Source organism: Antrostomus carolinensis, unplaced genomic scaffold (genome assembly GCF_000700745.2).
Source record: "Antrostomus carolinensis isolate BGI_N321 unplaced genomic scaffold, ASM70074v2 scaffold5624, whole genome shotgun sequence".
NCBI lineage: Eukaryota > Metazoa > Chordata > Aves > Caprimulgiformes > Caprimulgidae > Antrostomus > Antrostomus carolinensis.
The window spans coordinates 79,163-104,594 of NW_010311298.1; the positions used below are offsets into that span (position 1 = coordinate 79,163).

The 25,432-nt window shown below is 39.5% G+C and overlaps 1 protein-coding gene across 2 annotated transcripts in view; it reads right to left on the reverse strand.

Moving 5' to 3' along the window:
• Positions 1-234: 234 nt before the first annotated feature.
• The window catches only part of LOC104523949 (E3 ubiquitin-protein ligase Midline-1), a 94,229-nt gene continuing 69,031 nt past the window's right edge, over positions 235-25,432 (reverse strand). For both annotated transcript variants that reach the window (XM_010166683.1, XM_010166684.2), the window contains exons 5-9: positions 24,080-24,207; positions 14,624-14,767; positions 5,096-5,257; positions 2,405-2,612; positions 235-861 (exon numbers count right to left, since the gene is read on the reverse strand). In XM_010166683.1, the coding sequence (XP_010164985.1) occupies positions 513-861; positions 2,405-2,612; positions 5,096-5,257; positions 14,624-14,767; positions 24,080-24,207 (991 nt within the window). In that variant the 3' untranslated portion in view covers positions 235-512. The remainder of the gene's footprint in view (positions 862-2,404; positions 2,613-5,095; positions 5,258-14,623; positions 14,768-24,079; positions 24,208-25,432) is intronic.

The following is a 25,432-nucleotide window of genomic DNA, read 5'->3' on the forward strand; positions in this document are numbered from 1 at the left end:
GAGAGCACTAATATTGGTGCAAATAAAACCTGCAGTATACTGACTTGTCCACCGCACAGTTTTCATCCTTCCAATTTCCTGTTTTTATCCACTGCAAAATAAAATGATGTCAAGGGTTGATGAAGCTTTAATTAATAGGACCATCAATGTGCAAAACAAGTAAGTCATTTTCCAGGTGTCCAAACCAGGCATTCCCTTCTCTCTCTTTCTCTCCTTTTTTTTTTTTTTTCTTCCTTTATAAATAATTTATAAATCTTCCTGTAACAGACTAAATACAAAATCAACCAAACAAAAACAACTTCAAAAGAAAGTTCTAAGATATTATTAAAGCCACTTCTTGTCCTTCCATACAAAGCACACGGTAAAGAGATATTCTCCTCTTTCCAGTTCTGGCCAGATTCGGCAGTGATGGCTGGGATGCCACGTGGTCTGCCAGCTCCGGGCAAGCTCCTGGGGGCAGTTGCCTGACCACCCTGGGAAGACGCATTGTCCTACCTTTTGTTTTTTAGCAGTCATGCGAGCTGCTCGGAGGAGTCTAGGTGGTCAGGAATAGGCAAGCCAGTTATAATGGTTAAACACTTATTCCACACAGTGAACGTGGGGCACACCGGCTGCCCAAATGTAATGTCAAAAGTGTAAAGGTGTAGGGAGTTCAAAGCATCATAAAAAGCAAGGGAACCGTTGTCATAGTCCAGCAAAATCCCGACCCGTCGGAGGTGAGGTGCAGGCTCGATGGGGATTTCTTTGCTGTTGTGCCTCACCACCCATGTGTTGTTGCAGCGGCAAAGCACCCAGGAGGCAGAATTCTTCCCAATCCACTCATGCTTCGGTGCTGACTTGTAGGAAATACCAATGGCATACCTGCAAAACAAAAAAAACAACTCAAGGAAACAAATGTTTCCTGCCGTGTTTGTCTCTGGATGAAGTCAAATGTTAGCTCAGACGACTCACTGGAATGCCCCAGCCTCTTTTGCTGGTTAAGTTCTAATTAAGTGACATTTCACCGCAATATCTGCACAGGCTTAATTAATGTTTTTCCCTCTCTTTTGTGTGTGCAAGGTCAGGAGAAACTTTATTGTCCCTCGTGTTGTTTGTAGTTTGGCTGCTATGGTAATTTTTTGGAGCGCTCACCTCTGGTATTCAAAAGGAAGATTGTTGAGTACTCAGCAACTCAGAGTTTAAATCACTGGGCCTCAAATTTCCACTTCCAAACAGATGAATACAGAGGAATTCATTGATTTTAAAATACACTGCTATCTGTCAGCTAATCTGATCTCTTCTTGCTCCTTTAATATATGGCTTAGAAGAAGGAATGCAAGAGTAAGCATCAAAGGATACATTAAAAAAAAAAAATTTGCCATTTCCAAATATGTTTTGCCAGATGTTGGTGTGGTTTTTAGATTCAAATGAGCATTTGTGAGACTGGGTTTTGGGCCAAGTGAAGCAATTGTAGGTGAAGACATTTGCTCTGCAAACCGTAATTTATGGCAAGATGTGCAGGGTAAAAGGATTGTGAAAATGTTCTTATTAATGGACACTGAGGGCAAATCCCCAATTTCTCATATATAACAGAAATGTAAAAGTTCCTCACGTTCTTGAGACACTGCAGTACTTGTTGGGCTTTCAATCAACAGAGATTAATGTGCCATAAGTTACTCTGTTTCCATTCCTTAGTGTTGGCACAGGCAAACAGCATGTTTCTTGTTTGAGACAGTGGGCATACCTGAAGACCTTACTGATTTTTCCACTCCATTAACCTCCATCATGATTGTTGCTTTTGAATCCCAAAGGATGACATCTCTTCCACTGACTAAAGGGCCTCTGAAATCCACCCCTGTATGACACAGAGGATCATTCAGGAGAAGAGGAATGCACTCCTCCATTTCCTGCCCCTTGCTTCACACCCTGGGGCACAGACCTACAGCTCTGCTGCTCTGAGCTTCCTCCCCAGAAGCAAATCTGACCTCCACCCTGTGAAACTGGATCATTAACTTGTCCTTGATTTTTTTTTTTTTCTTACTGAAGGATGCTAGGATCTTTCACGTTTAGTAAAGAAATGATCACATGTACAAAGTTTGCTCTATAAACAAGATGAAACTTTTTGAGCTCTCATAAAATGTACTGCATGTAGGTTCAAATAACAACCATCCTCATCCATGGAGTAAAAGTCTTGTGAAGGTTGCTAAATATAAAGATACTCTATCTGGCAGATTTAGTGTGAGAGTCCAAAAGTGCTGGAGACAGGGAAAACAGTCTGATTAGCTATGTGAAAGTATGTGCTTGTCCTGCTCTTGTACTGTTCCCTATGTCTTTGCTACTGGTCTCTATGAGAGAAACTGTGCCAGGACCTGCAGGGTGTGAACTAGTGACTCTTTTTTTTTCACGTATATTTTTATATACATACCATGTACTCCCGCTTATAACCACTTCCCAGTAATGCCGCCCGCTGTCAATGAACACGTTGCCAGCTACTCCGTAGCTCCCCTGGCTTGTGAATCGCTCGGGTGTGTGACTCTTTTTGGAGGATGTTTCATCGCGTTCCACTGTCAAGTTATCATGAGACACTTTCAGTTTTCTATGAGCAGATTTGGGGTCCAGTTTAAATGGCTGACCTAGAGAGGCAGAGACAAAGGTGGTAAAAGAATGGTTTGGCTTTGATTTTGAAAAGGAGAGTGGATTAGTGAGCCTTGAAGAAGCCCACAAGATTACATAACCATATTAATCTCCTCCTCTGAAGCATTCTCAAGATAGACTAACCTATTCTGCTCCCCGCAATAGCTAGTTTGCATTGTCAGTTTACTGTCAGTCTCATTGTGCACTAACTTCCCTGTGTCGATAATCCCTGAAAAGAGCCCTGCATAATCATCATGCCATTATCTCTGACCTAGAGGTAACCTGAATACTCTAATTCTTGCATGTAATTGAAACCAATATACATGCTAATAAAGGTCTGAGGGTTGCTTTTTTCACAGTATATTAGATTTGGAATAAGTTACGTTCTATTAATTCTCTAGGGATAAAGCTCCATAATAACATCTTCATCATTACTACCAGAAAGTATGATTTTAAATGCCACCAAATGAGTCTGAAAATAAGAAGAAGCACTAGCCATATCTGTTCTTTCACTCTCAGCTTTATTTATGACAATCACAGGCAACAATTCAGGATTGCTTTGGAAGGATGCCCATGTGGTGCTGGATACTGTGCATTAAAAAGAAGGAAGTGAACTGTAACTTGGTCCAAATAATATGGTGTAAAAACACTACTGAGGCTGTTGCTCTTGGCAAGTATCTTCGGCTGTAGCACAAGGTTTGTAGACAATAACAGGAAGCTTCTTGGTAAACCGAACCCTGTAGATATATAAAGCGTTCCACAATTTTGACAGGCTTGCTCATTGCGTCAAAAAGCAGAACGATCGTTTAGCTCCACCAGAAGACAACTAGGAAACCATGACTCTATGAGTGGTCTAGCAAAGCCTTTTTCCCTTCTAAATGTCTTTCATATCAAGGGGGGGGAAAAAAAAAAGTGGAAGATTTGCTGACATGCACAGAAAATGGAAATGAGCACTCTCGTGAGGTCTGTGTCAGGCACTGACACATGTACTTCAAATAAGATGTAAATTGTTCAGAGTTTATGAAGGAACAGTTAAGTGTTTCTCATGCAGTAAACCTGAAAGCATTAATGCAGGCAGTAATAAGAAGTAAAGTGACAGTAAAGTAAAGATCAGTGACAGTCAATATGTGTTTGTTCAGATCTCTAGGCAATCTGAGAATGCAGACATTTAGAACGGGAGATGACTGAGGCAATATTAACTCCCAATTAACATTATTAGAGATTGGTCAGGAATTAGATAAGGAGTGCTTTTATCTTCAGAGTTATCATCTACTTTCATAATATGTATTTAGTTGGGTATTATGAACAAGTATAAAATGAACCCATTGGAAAGTATTTGGGGCACATTTTACCTGCTTTTTCTTATTGCTCAGTAGCAATAAAATACCTATAGCCTGCCTCTCTAACTGGCTAGTAGCCTTTGTATTGCTGAAGCAGTATCTGAAGGATGTCTTTCTCTGTACTGAAGTATATCTGGTCATATAATTTCTCAGAGTCACCTGAGAGATTGCTTTTGTGTCACACTGGGTCACAAAGAGTCAAAAGGATAAAAGATTGCCATTTCCAAATGACTCCTCTGGTTATGCATTTGCTTGTAGGTTACCAGATTTAACAATAAGCAGATTCTTGGTAGCACATGCGGGGTTCGTATGAGCAGCTTGTACGCAGAAATACAAGCCAGGTCAATAGCAGAAAGGGGAAAATGAGAAATGTGTACGTGCCATTCCCTGCAGCCTCCTTCTTACAACATTCACTATCACTCCTCTCCAGCACCCTCCCCTACAACAAGCAGGTTTATGAGGGTGCTCAAATCCCAGTGTTCCCTTTCCAGTGCTCAGAGCTGCCTGTGATGACTACACAACTGAGAGACTGGCTGGGACACAAGAAGAAAAAGGCTGAAAACCAATCTTAAAGTTGCTATACTACATCTGTTAATAATTTGTGTAACCATTGTTTTTTTGAAGTGGGATCTCTGACTACTCTACCACCTTGTTGAACTCCATAAAAAAAATAAAGGGGATAGAGCTAAGAGAGTTTTCTAGTTCCCTAGGAAAGAGATCATTTTGGAGGATAAAATTAAACTAGCAATTATCTTATAAATGTTATACAAAAATAAAATGTCTTATTGCAAACATAAGAAAAGTTTCTGCTTTGTAGATGAAAAAGAATAGAGAGGACATTAAAACCAAACCACAAAAGAGTATTTTCAATCATTTCACATGTGAAGGCTCTGTTCCTAAATTGTATTTCCAGTGACCAAGCTACTGATGCATCTCTCTCTCTCTCTCTCAAAAAAAGGGTAATTTATGCCCTACTGAAGGCTCTGGCAGTCTTGAATTGAGTTAAATAAGTGGGTTTCATTGTGGGAAGCACTTTAAACAAGTTAAGCTGCTCTGCACTCTTGTATCTCTCAAAGATTAAACCTAAAAAGGAAGGTGAGAAAGGAGAAGAATGCATGTGTGCCGGATCTCACGTTACTCACTGTTTGTCTTGAGCTTGCCGGGCTCGCTGCTTCTGCTGCCTGCCTGATTAATGGCCTTAACAATGAAGATGTACTTAGTGCCACTCTGTAACCCATGCACTGTGTAGTGGTTTTGTTTGATATTGGGAACAATCATCCAGCTGTCGGCTGAGTTGCATAAACCTGCAATTTCAAACAGAGCACATTAGTCATAACATACTAAACACTTTGTAACAGAGGAACATTTAGAGCGCTCCCAAGCACCCAACGACTGATAAAAACTTTGCCTCTGTACCTTTTAAAGTGCTGTTACATTTACCGAGTCACTACTTAATTCTACTAACTCATTTCATCAGCCCCTCAGCCTTTTACATTCTTGCTATGTGAAGTCAACCATAAAAAAATGGACATTTAAGAAATGACTCAGTGGAGGCACAAGCAGTCTGAGATTTTTCATATCCCAGCACAAGGAATTCTTTATTGCTTAAGAACCAGGGGATTATGGAGATCCCATCAATCTACTGTTTGGACTAATGAACTCAGTCTAAGCCTCAGAAAACTTAATGTAACCGGTAAAGCTAGGGGAGGGCTGGGGAGGCACCTTTGCTGACAGTTCCCAGGTATGCATTCTTCAGGACTTGAAGCAAATCATGGGAGGCCAAACAAGGTAGAGCATGGGCTCCAGAGCAAGCTTTGGCTTTTACACTGCAGACTTTGCCAGGACGTAATCTAAACCAGTAAATTTAATGGATGCAACTTTTTCATTGATATCCTCATGGCTAGACGTCAGCTGAGGAAGAGCTGGATAATTTTCCAGTTACAAACATTTTTGGGTATGTTTGTTGTCTACCGCAGAAGTATAATATGTAGGAAGTAAGTATAATATAGTCTGCAAAACAGGAAAATTCTCCATCGATTTTAATTTATTCATCTACATAAAATTTTCCTACTATGATATTCAATTGCAATGGCAGTCAACCACCCATAGTACTTACTGTACATTTTGAACAGCTTCTAATGGATCCCGTCTGATAGCTCTCTTATTATAACTGTTTACATAAGTAACAAATTTAACATTCATTAACTGTAGATATATTCACAACCTTTTATATAGCTATACAGCTAGAAAAAGATGTATGTAGATGGAAGTATATGCATGCATGTGCATATCTAAGACTGGAAAACGTAAAAGAAAAATGCCTGACTGGATTAGGAACCTGACAGACTTATTGGTCCCTGCCTTTACCGGGCAGAGAACATGTTATGAAAGCTACTGTGTTATTAAAAACTAGCTTTCAGCTTTTAACTCATGTTTTACCAGCAAACTGGTAAGTACTGGTGAAGAGAATCTTTTAGAAGTCAGGAGTAGTTTCAGCTCTGCATATTAGGCAATACAAAACCTTTATGTAAAGTAAAAATTAAAAGGCTATTGGACACAAAACTTGAAAGAAAAAGACCTGTAAACAGGTTTACAAACTCATAAACAATTCATAACCATACAAAACCCTAATTTTTGATGTGCTTTTCATAATAAAAGATCATTAGAAACACAACTCATACCCCAAATTTCAATCTAAGAATTACATAGCTTTTGCCTCAAAGTTCTCCTGTATTACATAGCATCCTTGAGAGCCAGGCAGCTATTCATCCTGTTGTGCAAAGGGGTAATTGAAGCACAGTTTCAGGTGGGACTCATATCACCTTGTCATCTAATGAAGAGCTGCAATGCCTAACATATTTTTCTGGATTCTGAGGAGAGGCAGAATTCGATGAGTAGTTTCTATCACTTCTCCAGGTATGAACATCCCACCACAAGTACCCCTCTTTTCTTGGTCACAGAGGAAGCCTAGGTGACTAGCACAGGTGAGATCTCTAACTTCAGGTATCTGAAATGAGGTGAGATTAAACCCCCCATGACCCTGATTTGAAGTCTGGAAGTCTAAGCCTGTGGCTGAACTCAGACATGGGTTGTGGTCTTTGGACCATGATTTACCAGAATGAGAAAATTTATTTGTTGCCATTTTCTGGTGTAAAGTGGGAAAAAAGAGTTCTAGGATGTTCTTTTTGTCCCCACCAGTGAGCATCCTGACCACAGGTAGCCTCCCTAAATATCAGCCACAAGGGATTCAAACAGTTTGCTATATGTAGATAGAAGCAGCAAAGAAAAACAACCTTGCAGCACTGTTTTTCTCAAGGCTATTGAAAAATTAGATCACACAGAGCAATAATTTGTCTACCTCCTGAAAAAAAAGAACTGGATATTATACACCATTAAAACCCCAGTTGTGCCTAGCACCTGTAGTAAACTGCTTATAGCAACATCAGTCCCCATCTTGTTTCACTGAAACATACCAACTGAATCATATTTATTTTTTTAGGCTGGGTGTGAATGGGTTTCCTAAGAGGAAGAAGGAAGAAAGGAAATAAAACAGCAGTTTTCTGGCATAAAATATTTCACTGACTGCTCAGAAGAATCCTCACCTTTTCCCAATAAAAATTTGCCAGAGGTATTAGAGTGAAGGCACAATTTTTCTGTGCCTGAACTACCACATTGATTTTGCATTGAGATCATCACTTACCTGGCTCATGAGTGCTATTGCAAAATAAGTACTAAGCTAAAATAAATGAAAATGAAGCACTGGATGGGAAAAGGAGTCCAGGATGACCAAGGAATCCCTAATTCAGATGCCTCTTATGGGGTATGAAATAACATATGACAGTAAGTGGGATGAATTCAGACAGAAATCCTGGAAGTGACTTCTTCCACAGCTAGGCTTCAAAAGCAAAGGTCTACAGTATACATAGGCCATATATAAACAAACTGTTATGGACACACAGAGTGCCCATTTTTGCTAAATAATCTCAAAACCATATTTGTATCAGTCACTATAACTCTCTAAAGGGTCCATTTTTCAGGCTTGCATTACACTTTTTACATTACCCTCCAGAGGCTGATTGCTCCTCAACAAAGTATAAAACTGGGATCTAATACACGAAGGACTGTAAAGGTACAGATGCATTGCTGTAAGTCTCTTCTCCAGTCTATCCTCCCCTCCTGTGTATGTGGGTTTATACCTACCCAATATTCTCTAGTCTGTAAATACTCACACAGTGCAAATTATTATGTCACTAAATAATGTAGTTAATGCTTAATTTAGATTTCTATGTACAGAAGGTAGAGCCACAATACTTTTAGTTATTGCTATATCTTGACTTCTGCTGCTGGGAGAGTTAATGGCAAAGTGTTCACAGGCAGGTATAGATCCATCCCACATGACTTGGAACAAAGAGTAGAGTTCCTGAGTTAGGACCTTACCTACCCTAAACTCTCCGCACCATCAATGGAGAGAGTTTGGAACCCTCTGTTTGACCTCACTCATGTTCTAGGGGAAGTCTCTGTCCTCTTAAATGACACAAAACACCTTGAATTTCTCTTCTCTGTCCTTGTAGTCTCAGGCATCCCAGACTGCTACTGTACAATAAATGTTGGATGTGCAGTGACTGACTCGGTTACTTTGCTTGGTAAACTTTGCTGTCCCAACAAGCTAGGCTCTTGCCTATGCACCAAGCGACTCAGTGATGTATCCATGTGCTTCCTGACTGCAAGGTATTTGATAACAGGCTTTGAACTGAACTTTGATTAAAAAATCTTGGGGATTAAGTTTTGGTGGTGTCAAACTACAAGTCCAAAATCCTTCAAAACAGAGAATAGTACCTAGTGGCAGCCAAGTTAACCCACTGGGTATGGAAGAATATTTTGTCACTGCATCAAAAGAATTTGTCTCCAGTTATGCCTTGTCAGGACAGACTTTCTTCTCTGAATACAAAAGGAGATGATTAAGAAAGTTCAGGGAAATAAGCAAGCAGTCTGGTAATGTGGGTATCCGGGAGTAGCATTTGCCCCCTCAGCTCCCTGCCAGTGGCAGGAGGTTAAGAGGAAAAGCACACATCTTCTCCTCACTGGTACAGGAGCTAAGGGTCTCCTATTGTACCCACTCCTAACCCAGGCTACATTCAGGTTTCTTGTTTCAAAAACCCAGGGCTTTTTACAGGGTAATGCAGGTGGTAAAACAGTGTATTTTAAAATTGTAGCCTACAAAAATGTAGAGAATTTAAATTACATCCTGGAATGGTGCAGTGAGCACAGTGATGTCCATACAGGATGTGTGAGTTTCAAAACAAGTTTTTCAGAGTCTGGAGGTAATAATTTGTAAAGCTGTTTCCCTGGTGCTGGTTGTTTATGCACTTTAAAAAACAGATGGGAAAAATCCCAAGGTGTAAATCCTCCTAGAATTTACACTGGTAGATTTTAATAAAATATATCTTCTTGAAAACTGAAAGAGGAGTACAAAAGTCATGGGAAGGTTATTTAATCTCTTGAGTATTTTAATTATTTTAAAATGCTTTACTTCAATAAATTATTACCAGTTCAAAATGGTAGAACAAATACAGTAGGTGAAGGTAACAGATAGCTCTCCCCAACTCTGCATTCCCACGTGAAAGAAAATAATATACACAGGATTTCTGCAAAACACATCCCATTTCTTTTAAGAAACACACTCTTTTTATACTCTTCAAGAGAGTTGATTTTATTCCAAGCTTGCTTTTCTGCCATTAAAACATACACACTAAAATCCTCAGTAGCAATCTGAAGATTCTAAGTAATCTGTTTTTAATAAATTAAAACTTCTAGAAACAGACAAAAGCTACATTATTCAAAAATTAATTGGTGAATCAGAAACTCATTATTTTTCATGGAAACTTGGGCTCTTAATTGTCTTAGAGCCTTCAACAAAATTTCATCCTGTCTTACAGGAAGAGTAACCGTGTAACACTGGTAAGGTTCTGACAGTACACTGTATCCTTAATACAGTGAATTTTAGTATTTAATCGATGAAACTAACTAACCTAAATTCCATTTAATAGAAAAGAAAGAATTATTTACTGCTTTTTATCTTGAAGAGAGAGATGTGTATTTCATGAAGACTTATTATATTGGAGCTAGTAAAAAGCTAAGTGCTTGAATTTTAACCTTCCTGAAGCACACTAACCATGATGTTAAAAAAGTGCATACTCAATAAATACTTGAAAATGTATTAAAATGGGATAATGAAATTATAATGCACATTAGCTAGCTAGTGACAAAGTAATTTTAAAACCCTTTATAATATTCAGATTGCAGGTGATTAGCTGCCTCTCAGAAATGCAAATGTGCAAATGGTATAACTCTGAGAACAACTGCTTTAGTAAAAGCCTGCTTAAAGTTCTGTATTGCTCTTATGCACAGAACAAGGCTGCCAAGCATTTAATAGCCAAGAAGCGTGGTCACATTTGGAAATAATCTTTCCTGTATGAAATAGGATTCAAAATGAAATACTCTGTTTGGACCTTTTCCACCAAATGTTAACTCTCCAATTTTTCAGTTAATAAAAAAGAATATAGTTGATTATGTTGGATAGAAAATACACTAGAAAAACATAACATTGCTTGTTTTTGTTACTGAATTCTTAGCAATCTCTGAATGATATATGCCTCTGGTGGGGAAAATGTACTGAGGAGTGGAAAGTGCAGTCAGTCTGGCTATGTGATTTTAAGAAATGGATTCCAAAATAACAGCCTCCATTAGCATGGTAGGTGGGTATGTATGCAAAGTGATTCCTACTGTCTCGGGAAAAAACCTTGTTGGTTTAATGCAGTACTCTAGCTACTCCCTCGTGACTAATTCATAGCTACAAAAACACAGAACTGAAGACGGTCTATGAACCTGTTTACATTATCTGCTACAGGCAACAACAATACCAATGGAAACTTTTTGGAATATGACAGAGAAATAAGTTAAAAATATAATTATGTGCAACAGCATGCAAATAGCATAAGTGGAAAGAAATCTGTACTAATCCAAAATCTATTCCATCTAAACAGGATTTAAAAAAAAAAAAATAATGACCTAGCTTCAGTTCATCAAAACATGAAGGCTGTAGTGCAGTGCCTGCTAATGCCACTTACAGTGAAAATAGCTCTCTGTGTTCAACCACACTGCTAAGGTACACTCCGATATTCTAGGGAAAATCTTGGAAAGTCATTTATAAAAGTTGAGATATTGGACCTTTCTGCAGGACAAAGAATATAATCCAGCAAAGTGAAGAAATGTCCAAGCAGTGTGCTGAGTAAAATCAAGACGTTAGTGGACAGATCCCCTGTACCAGTGGAAGCTGAAATGAACTAGGAGAGTCCCATGTGTGAGAAAGCTGGGCAGATCTGTGGCATTTAGATTTGGCAGGAACATCTGAGTTGGAGGTGCTTAAGTATACATTAAATAATCAGATTAAAAAAAAGCCTTACAACATTTAGAAGACTCTTCCATATATACTTATATATGCATGTATTTAATTTGGGTTAACATTATAGCTTTAAATTAAATTGAAACTAACAGCCAGGATATTTGTGCAAGAGCTATTGCATTTAAAAAAAAAAAAAGCACCAGTTCTTGAGCATTTGTAAACAAAGTTTCTTACAGTGTTGATTTGTTTTCTCTTCAAACTTTGAATGACACCATTTTTGCAAAGTGGTAAAATTAAGTTCAGACTGCACACTGAGCACCTTGTGCTATACCCAAAAATTATCATATTGCATCTCTGAAAGTAGACTAACTGACACGTTTTGCAGATCAAAGCTTTAACCTTCACATGGGAAACTTGTAATACAGCCTAAAAATGAAATACCTTTTTATTTATTCACTAGTAAGCAAAGAGTAAAACCCCACATCACAAAGGTGTGGAAATAGCACACCTTTCTGCTGTTGTGTTCACATGTAGTGCCAATAATTGACTTGCACAAAGCCTTGTAGCATAAAGGCATAGATAAAAATGGGTCAGAAAAGAAGAAACATACTGTGTTGTCATTAAGATCTGCTGGCTTAGTAGTGATTAATCAGGGAATATTTTCCTTCCTTATCTACTGTGCTCCAACTTGTTGCAAATTACTATTAGACCTTTTTGGCATCCAGCTTGCTCAGATGTAGGAGCATGTGCTAAGGGTTACTTGGTCTTTCTGGCAGTCTTACAGTTTACAGTGTGTTGTCCAAAATTAGGCTGTTTAGTGAAATACTAAATGGAAGTTTCAGCAAAACACTCATCAAATTTTCAATAGTCCACCTAATTTTTCAGTCAATGCTGAATACCACAATATAGTCACAGTGTGCTACTTAAAAATGATTTTAAAATACCAGTGCATGAAGCCTCAGATATCCTTTCAAATAGCTTGGAGAACTGACCTCAGTTCAGTGATAGAGAAAATGAGGTGCTCACACCAGCAGAGGAGTCAGTGCAAGAGTCTGGCTCAGTGCTGAAACTTGGCATAGACCATACCATTTTTCCACTGATATAAAGTATGTAAACATATCCACAGTACTGACTTTCATCAAAGCGTCTCAACAAATTTTGTAAGAACAAAACCATTTCTGCACAGAGTCAGAGCTAAGCCTATCTAGTTCAGCACATGCCTGTATATCTGATGGTATCTGACAAAAGCAAGAGTGTATGAAGGTGTTAAGGATCAGGGAAAGCACACAGCGATCATTTCTTGCCACACTCTCCCAGGTTCCAACAGTTTACAGCCTGGGGACTTCCTGAGCCAGGAGGAAGTCTCTGCACTTCATTGTTCTCAGTGGATTTTTCTTGCACGATCTGTCCAGTTATGCCTTGAACTCAAACAGACTTTCAATCAACAACCCTCTGTGGCAATCAGTTCCAAATTTAAAAACATGTTGACTGAACAAACTCCACCTTTTGATTGATTTGGTTCATTTCAGAATCTTTCAGTTTCATAAAGCAAGTATGTGTCAACTAGTGGTATTCTCATTAAACATATGGGGAACAGAAAGAGGTCAAATGACTTCTCCAAATTCATAGTCAAGAATCGCTATACCCTGAACCCAGGAATGTTGACTTCCTGGCCAATGGTTAGATGATATTTTTTTCTCAGAGGAATAGTTATTTAACAACAAAACAATCCAAGGAATAATCATTAAGTTTGTTCATTCAGGAAAGTCACATATTCAAAACAGAGACTGTATTTAATAAAAAATGTGCTACAATTCAAAATATAAAGCAATGATAGTTAATGTCATTGTAAGTCAAACAAAGTTATCACATTAATTGTTGTTCCACTGTTGTTTCTTGCCCTAGCTTTCAGTATTCTGAGACTTATGCTTTGTAGCCTTGAAGACAGTAAAAATCAGTGGGAAGGACTTAATCTGTATTTCTGACAAAGGTCCAGTTGTCAAGGGTGTCTAAATGAAAACAAGCCTGCAATTCTAACTAATGACCAGTTCAACATAGGCTCCCAAGTGCCTGACTAGCCCAGATAATGGAAATTAGGTCTTTGACCCTGTGGCTACTTCTGCAAAAGGGGACCTAAGGTGCAAGAGACAAGTTGAGAAGTGGGCCCATGTGAACCTCACGAGGTCCAACAAGGGCCAAGTGCAAAGTTCTGCATCTGGGTCAGGGCAATCCCTAGTATCAGGACAGGCTGGGGGAGGAAAGGATTGAGAGCAGCCCTGCAGAGAAGGACTTGGAAGTACTGGTGAATGAAAAGCTGGACATGTGCCAGCAATGTGGACTCGCAGCCCAGAGTGCCTATCGTATCCTGGGCTGCATCAAAAGAACTGTGGCCAGCAGGGTAAGGGAGGGATTCTGCCCCTCTACTCTGCCTCATGAGACCCCACCTGGAGTACTGCGGCCAGCTCTGGAGCCCTCAGCACAGGAAAGACATGGTCCTATTAAAGTAGGTCCAGAGGAGGGCCATGAAAATTAATAGAGGGCTGGAACACCTCTCCTCTGAAGAAAGGCTAAGACAGTTGGGTTTGTTCAGCCTGGAGAAGAGAATGCTCCAGGGAGACCTTATTAGGACCTTTTAATACTTAAAGGGGGTTTATAAGAAAGATGGGGACAGACTTTTTAGCAGGGCCTGTAGTGACAGGACCAGGGGTAATGATTTTAAACTAAAAGAGGGTAGATTTACACTAGATAGAAGGAAGAAATGTTTTACAGTGAGGATGGTGAAACACTGGAACAGGTTGCCCAGAGAGGTGGTAGAAGCCCCATCCCTGGAAACATTCAAGGTCAGGCTGGATGGGGCTCTGAGCAACCTGATGTAGTTGAAGATGTCCCTGCTCACTGCAGGGGGGTTGGACTAGATGACTTTTAAAGGTTCCTTGGAACCCAAACCCTATGATTCTATGGATCTGTAAGTTCTGTTAACATGGACAGTACTTGTAGCTTTGGGACTATGTGCTGGTTTCAGTCTTCAAAAGTTCTTACTACACAGCTCTCCCAGAAAACACACAATAAATTTTAACTTAATAAATTCTGAATATTACAACCCTTCTAAATCATTATTTGCTTGTATTTAAAATTTTAGCTTTAAATCTTCTTGAAAAATATTTTTTTCTTTTTGTTCTTACATATGAGTACACTTATACTCGAATGCACTTGGTTTACAGAGAAACCATAAGGAAACAGGACTAGAAAAGAGAACGTTTATACTTACTAACAACATTAGCTTGTCCAGTGAAGATGGTGTACTGCAGCTCATAAGAGACCACGCTGAACTCATCATCTGATGTCCAGTGGACAGTAATGGTGTCATAAGAAGCTGTACAGAGCTCTTCTCGAATGGTGGGTGGGTTGGGAGCTGTGAGATGCAACAAAGGAGGCTTACTGACACAATCAGCAAAATATTTCCCTTCTCAACTGAGATTAGGGGATGCATCTGATGTATGAATTTGCAGCTATACCATCCAACAGACTTTTCAACATCTTTTCACCAATTACAGTAGTAACTTGGATTATAAATAAATTGTTGCAAAGGAATTCTTTCTACCAATATAACCACCTAGGAACTCCAGATTTTGAAAATATTTTATTAAAGTAGTTTTATTTTCAGATGCCTTAGCAAAAGTGAAGTGTTGGTATTCACATTAAACTGTGATTAATGGGTACAACTGACATGTTATTTTTTCTACGTTTGTTTCTGACTGTCACACTAAAATTATCAAAGTTCCATTGAAGCATATATCAATAGGGAGAGTCAACACTCTTCACTGCTGACTTGAAAGCAGTGTTTGCATAGCTTATCTTACCAGAGATCGACTAAGTGGTATTTTAAAAATATGATTTTTGGGGAAGCCTCCAAACACTCATGATTTCATGCTCAATATCTCTAAGTTAATTTTTATTTATTTCCTAGTTATTCTTTTGTCATAGCTTAACTTGGCTGGTAGCCAGACTTGACACAGCCACTCGCTTACTCTCGCCTCACCCCAGTGAATAGGGGAGAGAATTGGAGAGGTAAAAGTAAAGAGTCTTATAGGTTGAGATAAGAACAATTTAATAATTTAAATAAAAACTAATTTAAAAATAATAATGACAGTAAAAATAAAAAATAATATTAATAATATAATATACAAATGACTGATGCACAGTGCAGTTTCTCACCACCCACCAACCAATGCCCAGCTCATTGCCAGACACCAATCCCAGAGGAGCAAAGTTCCTGAAACCAAAACTGCAATCCCAGAAAAGAGACAGAGAGGATTCTGGTCAACCCTCATTTATACACTGAACAAGACGTTATATGATATGGAATATCCCACTGGCATATCCAAATGCCAATTTGAACCTATCACTCTCCCCTCAGCTTCTTCTGCATGTGCAGACTAGCAAAACACGGGAAGATGAAAAGTCCTTGATTTCCCACCAACAACTAAAAACATCAGTACATCATGAACATTCTTCTCATACCAAATCCCATACTGAGTCCAAAACATAGCACTACTCTAGATACTGAAAGGAAAAAGTCTATGCCAGCAAAAACCAGGACAACTTTCAAATACAGAGGCATATGATTTCCTCTGGCTATACGACTCCCTTTTTTTCAGCTTTACCTAAAGAGCTCTTATCATAACTTCGTGACTGTCTGACTATTACGACCTAAACTTCAATGTCATTGCTACTTAAATAATTCTAGAAAACAACCCAAACACTTCAATAAAAAGTTGTCCCTCTGGTTGTTGTCGTTTTTTGGTTTGTTTTTTTTTTTTAAATCAACAAACAAGTTCTCTTTGTAGCAAGCTATACTCCCATATTAACACACAAGTTTATTTTAAAGACCTTGTTGACTTTATTCACTTATATACTTATTCACTTATTTAAAGAAGTGAAACTTGAAGCAAAATTCTTAGGTCTAAATTTTCCTTCTTTGCATTCTCTACAAAGCCAAGCATCTAAATAAGAAACAAATGAGTCTTTCTTTGAAAGACTGGTGGGTCCTCCTGCATGCTTGTCTCAGTGGGAGCCTCATTCCTAATCATCTTCCCTACATGCAACCATCATGGAAAAAAAAAAAATAAATCCTTATGCTTAGTAGTGTTCCTTCCAACTGTCACAGAGTGAGGAAGGAGGGCACTCAAGCTGAAACAACCACAATATGCCTGAATTAAAGGCAAAGGAAGGCAATTCTGCATGGTATTTTTGTTGTCAGCTCTTTAACTTCTGTTAGCCACAAATAACGGTCTCAAAAAAAGTCCCTCTGAAGGAATTCCACATTCTCTTTTGCAACAACTTATTTTTATCTGTAACATCTATTTTACTTTCCATTAAGAATTTTTATAGTCCATGTCCCTGGTTTATTGATGGTTTCCAAGGATTAAAGTGCAGACACATTTCCAAGCAGCCTCTTTCAACCAAGGGACATACGGAAACATTCAAATGTGTTTCATGATATAACTGTGATTTGTGATGCTCTAAATATGGCAGCACAGAAGCTTACCAATGCCCTTTTTTCTTTTTTTTCTTTTTTTTTTTTAATCAGCAGAGGAACCCTTGGGACAGATGGGTATTAATAAAAAGAGAGAGAGAAATGAAGTAAAATAAGAACACTCATCCAGGAGGGGAATATAAAAAAGAGGAGAAGAAAAATGCCCTCAATCTTATGGAAAGATTAGTGCTGCAGTTTAGAGGTTGTGTACTAACTGAGGCCAACTAACTGTTGTGAAAACTATGCAGTACTGCATTGATCCTATCAGTTACATTTCAAAAATGTATTCAGCAGAACAGTCTACTGGAGTTAATTTTTTTTTTCTTTCTAGCTGAGGCTTCTTTTCATATTTTGCCTGTCCTTCAAAGGAAAAACAAAAGTATTAATTACAAATATAAAAGTGGATACATTTTTTTTTGTGGGCTAGTATTCAACTAAAATCTTCTTCAGTCATCTCCTGCACCTAACAGAGCAAAATCTTTTACTTCAGAAACATGTTACTATTACAACCCAGATAATAAATATTCATTTATTAAAAGCAACAATTACTGAGGGTTTAATGAACAGTAAACTGCATTTCAATAGCACCTAAATGTCTTAAACTCCTTTGAAAATGACAACATAAGTTCTCTCTTCACATGTACACCTGGATGGCCTTATGGCTGGAGATTTACAAGCCTTCATGTAATGAGAATGACAGAAAAAAGAGATTTAACCTAAGCAGGACATCTTTTCTCTTGCTCTTATGACTAATCCACACCCACTGACACTATACTGCATGAAACTCAGCTCTTCAGCAACACTAATTTCATAAACCACTCAGAATAAAACAAAATATACCTGCTTCTCCTGAAGACAGACAGGGAAGTCTGCATGCCAGAGGTTTGTTACAACTTTCAAAATAATGTAGAAGTCTGACTGACAAATTCGTCATTCCCCAGCACATGCTCCTTTGGAGAGAGTATGTCCACAATGCAATTAAAGAGATTGACCTTAGTCACTTATCTTCTCTATCACATTTACTAGCACCCCTTACCGCATTTACTAGTACTGCTACAAAGCTCGGGTGCCACAGGGAAAGCTCTACAGAAACCCCAGAGGAATCTGAAGGCTGCACTAGCACCTTCCCCCATGTGGTCTTGTCTCAGGCATGCTCCATCACTGCTCTTCACTGGGAAGAGGAAGCCCAGAGCACTTCCCGCCCAGCAGTGGAAGAAGTGTCTTGATCAGTTCTGCAACATCTTAATGCTATAACACCTAAAGCTTCATACCCACTCTTCAATCCAGTTGCCTGGTGGAGATGCAGCAATTGCCCATGAGTCCTTCCAGTCCATTTCAGGGTGAGGACAGAGCACTGGCTTGCAACCATAACAAGACTGAAGTTTGACAGCTGGTGCTGTTAACATCCTCAGCTATTGGCAGCCTCCAGTCTGCAAACTCCTACCCAATATCAAGGAGAGCTGAAAACATTATGAAACAACTCATGAAAATCCCAAATTTACAGCCTTGAGCAGTCAGAGAACCTGGAATCAGTGCCAGGAGACTTAGCAAGGCAGAGTGGAAGCTGCAGTGGTTTAAGGAATTGCTTCCTAACATCTGCAGCTCTCCTTGGTCATGGGGTGACAATTGTTATAGACGACCAGGGCAAACATCTGGGAGTGGTAACTGCTTCAGTCGCATTGACTTTCATCCGTCTGCCTTCATGAATCAACACTTCCTGAGAAGAGGGAAAATCATTGCTGAAAGCTACTTTAGTTCATCTGTGTGACTTTGACTCAACACTGAGCAGGCACGCTTAAATAGTCAGGAACCATATCTAAAGTGCCTGAAAGGCAATAACTAATGTTAGAAAAGTAGTTTCTTAAATTTGCTCCCAGAAGTAACTGACCTTGTGAGTATACCTCCTCCTCTTCAACCAGGTTAGTCTAACTCACTTTCAGTTCAATGTCACCTGCATGGCTTTTTTTCTGAAGAAGACTGAAAGCACTCACATGGTCCATACACCTAAGAGGCTGTTTAGGAAAAATGCCACCTCTCACTGGTGAATCCCAGAACGAATGCAGTGGTTCCTGGGTGACTATCAAGACTATTTCTAAACCCTTTCAGCTCAAGGTCACAATGACTGACTAAAACCACCTCAACTGTCTTTTGTTTGCTCAGTCTCCACCTCCATGCTGGGATGGGGTGATTGACTTTGTAAAGGTTCCCTACTGATTCTGATACTGAGTGTTAAAACAAAGATCTTCTTAGCCATCTCCTTGACTTATTAGTTCTAGAAATATTTATATTGCTGGTATGAACATAAGGGAGTTGAGGAAGCTGCTCTGAACCTCTCAGCTGTTCAGTACTGGTTCCATGTTGTACCATGACACTAGAGTGAACTAGCATGAGGAACTTGAAAGGCAGAGTTATATCAGATGCAGATAAAATTTTGATGTGTTAGTAACATGGCATGCATGAGTTGGCATCAAGACCTCAGTCATACAACCATCTAGGCATAGTCTTTGGGCAGACCAGAACTGTTCAAAACCAACAGAATGAGAAGAGATTACACTCAAAGCATGAGACTGACCTAGTTGGAGCTGGGTTTTGATCTTTTAAGACTAAAAGAGGTATAAGGAAAGACAGGTTGCGAAGGGTTTCCAGAATGAAGTTGTTTTCATGTGAAAAAACTGCTGGCATATGCTAGGCAATGCATATTTCTTCGTGCAGTCATAGCTAAAGTGATGGATGAAGAAAATGTATCATTGTTTCAGGTAGGATTTCCGAAGCAGGGCAAATTGTTAGGTCAAGGAATAGATGTTCCTGCAATTGATTTCAAAGTATTAAGACACAGAACAAGTATTTCTGATTCATAACGGATAAAAAAGTCCTTATGTCAGTAATATTGTGCAGAGAGTTTGCAAATCATATGTGTTGTCTGGATCTAGCTAGATACACATTTAGAAAACTGAGTTCCAGATGAAGAGCTTGAGCAACTGGAAGATAAGAAAGCTTTCAAAAGATATCAAGGCTATATATACAGAGGACAGAACCATCAGAAGAAGATTAGAGGTATTGTTTTACTATACTGAACGTGACATCTCAATGTCTGGCTGGCAACTTTCAGAGAGATATCAGAGATTTTAATTTGGATAACAGAAACTTTGGACAGACAGCTGCATAAATGATAAGCACAAATTAGATAAATCAAACTAGCTAAATTGATATTTGGAAAAGAAGTAGCCCAGGAAGAAAGGAAGATGCAAACTTCAATGTAGCACATAGAAAACTGGGGTTGGGGAGAAAGAGGATGAAGAAAATCTGACAAAAAGTACACTGGGAAGAACCAAAGGAGAGGAAAACGTCCAGAAGACAACCCATGGTCAATTGCTTCTAAGGCAACTGAGAGCAGAGAGAATGAAACTGGAATTCAGGCTTTGACATTTTGTTCAGAAGCAGTACACACAATAGATACAGGCTTCTTCACTTGATTCACAACACAGATGTACCACTGGGACTTACAAATGGTCTTCATTTTACTAAACTGTGAAACATGATAAAAGTAAAGCCCATTTCACTCTGTCACACAGTTTTCAGTTTAAGATCTATGAAGATTCCATTCATCAATCTGAAAGGGGTAAAATAAAATAAATCTTCCTCTAGAGTTTCTGAACAACAATAGAGAATAATCAACTGCATTTGTCTCTTGGGACTATACATATACACATATACATTACTTATATACATATATTTACATAAATGTATTTTAACTGTTGGCATAGGTTGCATTTTATGCTTAGATTATTTGGACATGTGTTTTGGATTTTGCCATTGCAGCCATATGCTATTTATTAATGTGAAGAAAAATAGCACAAAGAGAGCGACAGCTGTAACTATTCTTCACTGGGCATCAAGTGCAAGGATAAAAATGGCAGATTAGGAAACACAGCTAATGGGCTTGGTACATTTGCAAGTTCCCTTAGACTGCATTGTGAGCAATTTTTCAAGACTGTGGATGAGACAGGAAGAAGGCAGAGAAGGAGCTGTGTAAATGACACAGCCAGCATGATGGACCACGGAAAGGATCTTTGTAGCAAGACCATCCTTCACTTTGGTACAGATACAACCTTCACTTTCTGCAGCGTACAGCAATTAGGCTGGTAATATTGACATGATGTACACAGGGGAGATGACCTGGGGGGTGTGGGAACAGACTGATAGATAGAATTCACCTCATTTAACTTTAAAGATCTAAATCACAATTATCTATATTTGAATGAGACTCTCTAGTCTCTGTTTGAAGCCAGCCGGGAGAAATAGGCACCTCCAGAATGGAGTCAACTGACCTGATATATGTGCCTTAAAATGAGGTGGTTATTCCTCTTCTTCAACTATAAAGGAAGCTGAGGCTAATTATTTTACAGGTAGATTCTTAGGTTAGGTCAAATGAGTCTGTCTTTTTCTTAATCCTTCCTTTCATTTCCTTGGCTTTTTATAGTTTTGGGGTAAATACTCAACATGGTGGCAAAATTCCAGCAGACTCTGGGGGACAGAGACCCATCATAACATTTAACTGGTGCTGTATGAAAAGTTCAGATGACTCTCACCACATTATCATTGTGCATTATTTACTCAAGTACGTGCTAAACACTGATTATGTTCACCAGTCATATAGTGATATAGAAATTTCTTGCAGATGAAATCTCTCTTTCACATATGGCAAGAACCCCACAGCTCAATAAGGCAAGGGTGGTGCTCCCATGTGCATGCAGACAGCCTTACTCTTTCCAGTATTAATCTGTTAATTTATTCATAGAATCATAGAATGGTTTGGGTTGGAAGGTACTTTTAAAGATCATCTAGTCCATCAGGTTACATCAGGTTACTCAGAGCCCCGTCCAGCCTGACCTTGAATGTTTCCAGAGATGGGGCACCTACCATCTCTCTGGGCAACCTGTTTGAGTGTCTTACCATATTCATTGTAATTTTTTTTCCTTCTATCTAGTCTAAATCTACCCTTTTTTAGTTTAAAGCCATTATCCCTTGTCTTATTGCAACAGGTCCTACTAAAAAGTCTGTCCTCATCTTTCTTATAGGCCTCCTTTAAGTATTGAAAGGCCACAATAAGGTCTCCCCAGAGCCTTCTGTTCTGCAGGCTGAACAGCCCCAACTCTCTCAGCATTTACTCTGAAGAAAAGCCAGAAGCCAGCCCTCTGCGTGGAAAAGATCCAGTGGCTGGCAATGAGGAGACTCTGCGCTCTCACATTCATCTGAAATAACACGGGAATATCTCCTGCAAACTGTTCTAAGAGAATGGGCCCAGGAAGCGTTTTCAAGTGCTTTTCTAACAGTGCCCTGTGCCTTTCATTGCAAATTCTTGCTGTTAACAGCAGATGCTTAAAGACCATGCAAAATGAAAACCTACCCTGTGTGTCTTCTGTTTTCAATTGAACTGGAATGAATTGTTCTAATTCTGGAATTGAAATCAAAACATCCTAAATTACTGTAATTTGTTTCTCTTTGTGAGTCATTATATACTCTGAGATCGCACATTATTCAGGCCTTCAGTAAGGATCTAATCCTGTGGGCTTCTTCAGGCCAAAGCTCTCAGTTCAGCTGCAGAGAACCCACCCCACACACACCCTGGCGCAGAGAACACTGCATGCTCTCTAGCCCCAAACACAGCGAGGTCCTCCAGTTCCGTGATGGGGGAAATATACAGTGTCACCAGCATGAGAAAACATCTTTCATTGCTGAGCCCTTGATGTTGATTGCTTGAACAGCTTCTGGTTGCTCATGGGAACTATGCCAGGCTGCAATCTGTCGCAGGAAGAAGGCAGCCCCAAAGGAGAGGGTAACATGTGGAGCATCCATCCTTGGGGAAATAAGATTTGGTCACTGCTCTCCCTCCTCTGGTTGCTTCAGGCTGTGCTCCAGATGTTCTTTCATTTCACTGTGCTGTGGTGGCTTTTAACAATTTCTCACTCACATTTGCCCACACCCTGGTGGGGAGGAATGCAAGGAGAGAAGGTAGCAAATGCATCCCAGCTGTCTCCTGTAGTACCTAATCCTTCCTGGGGCATTCTGGGCTTGCTGGGGTTAATATATTCAGCATTAAGAGAGAGACTGCATTGGGTCTATATGGCAAGGTTTTGGTAGCAGTTGGGCTTGCAGGGGTGACTTCTATAAGAAAAGACCAAGAGCTGACCTCATATCAGATGTAGCCAGTTCTAAGACAGACCTGCTGCTGCCCAAAGCTGAGCCCATCGCTGATGCTGATAGTGCCTCTGTGATAACATATTTAAGAAAGGGTTAAAAAAGGCTGTGCAGTAGCTGGGAGAGAAAGGAGTGAGAAGATGTTAGAGAAACAACTCTGCAGACACCAAGGCCAGTGAAGAAGGAGGGGGAGGAGGTGCTCCAGGCACTGGAGCAGAGATTCCTCTGCAGCCCATGGAGAAGACTACAGTGACACAGGTTGTTCCCTTGCAGCCCACGGAGATCCATGGTGGAGCAGATATACATACTGCAGCCTGTGGAGGATCCACGCTGAAGCAGGTGGATGTGCCCTGAAGGAAGCTGCAGCCTGCAGAGAGGAGCCCACACAGGAGCAAGTTTTCTGGCAGGAACCATGGCCCATGAGGGACACACACTGGATCATACCATTCCTGAAGACTGTACTCAGTGGAAAGGACCCAGGCTGGAGAAGTTCATGAAGAACTGCATCCTATGGGAGGGAGCCCATGCTGGAGAGGGGAAAAATGTGAGGAGGAAGGAGCAGCAGAGATGACGTGATGAACTAACCACAATGCCCATTCCCCATACCCTTGTGCCAGTCAGGGCAAGAAAGTAGAAGAGTTGGGAGTCAAGTTGACCCTGGAAAGAAGGATGGAGTGGGAGAAAAGTATTTTTACTTTTGGTTTTATTTCTCAGTATCCTATTCTTACAATTAATTGGCAATAAATGACATTAATCTTCCCCAGATTAATCTGTTCTGCCTGTAGCAGTAATTGTTGAGTGATCTCCCTGTCTTTATATGAACCTATGAGCTTTTCTCCCCATTTCTTGCTGAGGAAGTGGAGTGAGAAAGTGACTTGGTGGGCACCTGGCAGACAGCCAAAGTTAACTGACAGAGAGGAATGAAGAAAATCCTATCACTACTATTTATGAGGAATGTATTATAGTAGCACTTTGAGAAAATAAAATTACCTGTAAGGTAATCAAGGCATTCCAACAATTTCTTCTCCCTGGTAAAATCAAGTGCGAAAGTATCAAAAGTATCGTTGAGATTAATTTCAGGAATTAGAACCTGGGAGGATGCAGTTGCCATGGAAACCCTATAATGAAAAGAAAAAGTCTTTTAGCATGCAAGACAATAACTTTCACATCAAGTAGCACCTGATCATTATGATTGTTATCACTTCTCAAAAAGATTGACAAAAAACTTGTATTTTATTTATACGGTTTAAGTTGGGAGCTTCTGTCACTTTTATTTTTGTGATTAAAGTCTCCAGTAAGAATCTTTTATTACTTACCTTTTGCATAACACGCAGTGTTAGATAAGTTTTTAACAAAGTATTGGTTAAGCAACAATATATTTTAAATTGTTCTTTCGAGTCACCCACTGAACCAAAGTAGCAAATGGCACCATATTTATCTGTGTTTTAAGCAACCCTGACAGATGCTACATCTCTCCCAACCCTTGTTTTCCCAAGCTGTTTCTTGCTCCAGGCATTCCTTGGCACTGCTGTCCCAAGGGCTTGGTGTGGATCCCCACACCTCCTCAGCTGTTCAGCACAGCACAGAGCTGTTAACTTCAAAAAACACAGCAGAGAGATAAAACAAATAGATGTCAGAACAGTTTATTTTGAAAAGCTTTTCCTTGCAAAGCATGTGTGCATACTTGCATTTCCTCCAAAACTGAAGTTTCCTTGCCTACCCCATTTCAGGAGCTGCATCCACTTTTTGACTGCCCAGTCATAGTAATATAGAGAGATGAGCTTTTACAAGAAAACTGCCACCAGCATGTATTTTTTCAGATCCTTCAGCCTGGTATCTCAAAATACATGTTACTGGAGAGCTGGATACTGGATATGTTTACAGAAAGTTTGGTCTGTTTAAGCAAAGATGTTATTAAACCTCGTTTGTTGATTGTTTCACTTTGTAGATATACACACAACCATGCACACACATGTATGTCAGTTCTCTGTCATACATGTCAGATCAAAATATGTGGATTGCTTCACTTAACAGTTTCCCAAATAAGAGTCTTTTTAGACAGGACTCAAAAGGCTCCAGGCCAAATGCTTACTTAAGAACTCTGTTTTCATATATTCCTTGTGTAGTATTTTGTGACAATACAGTTAGGATAGTAAAAAACTGAGCTGCACATCGCATTGTCTTCACACGGTTTTAAAAAACGAGCTGAGAAGGTTTCCTAGTCATTAATTTGTGTTACATAGTTTTTGGCACTGCTTCTCTTGCAACTGTGGTTGTAGAACTTAGTATAAAAATAGATCCTAGTACAGATAGTACTTAGAGGGAAAAATTCCCTGAGCTCTT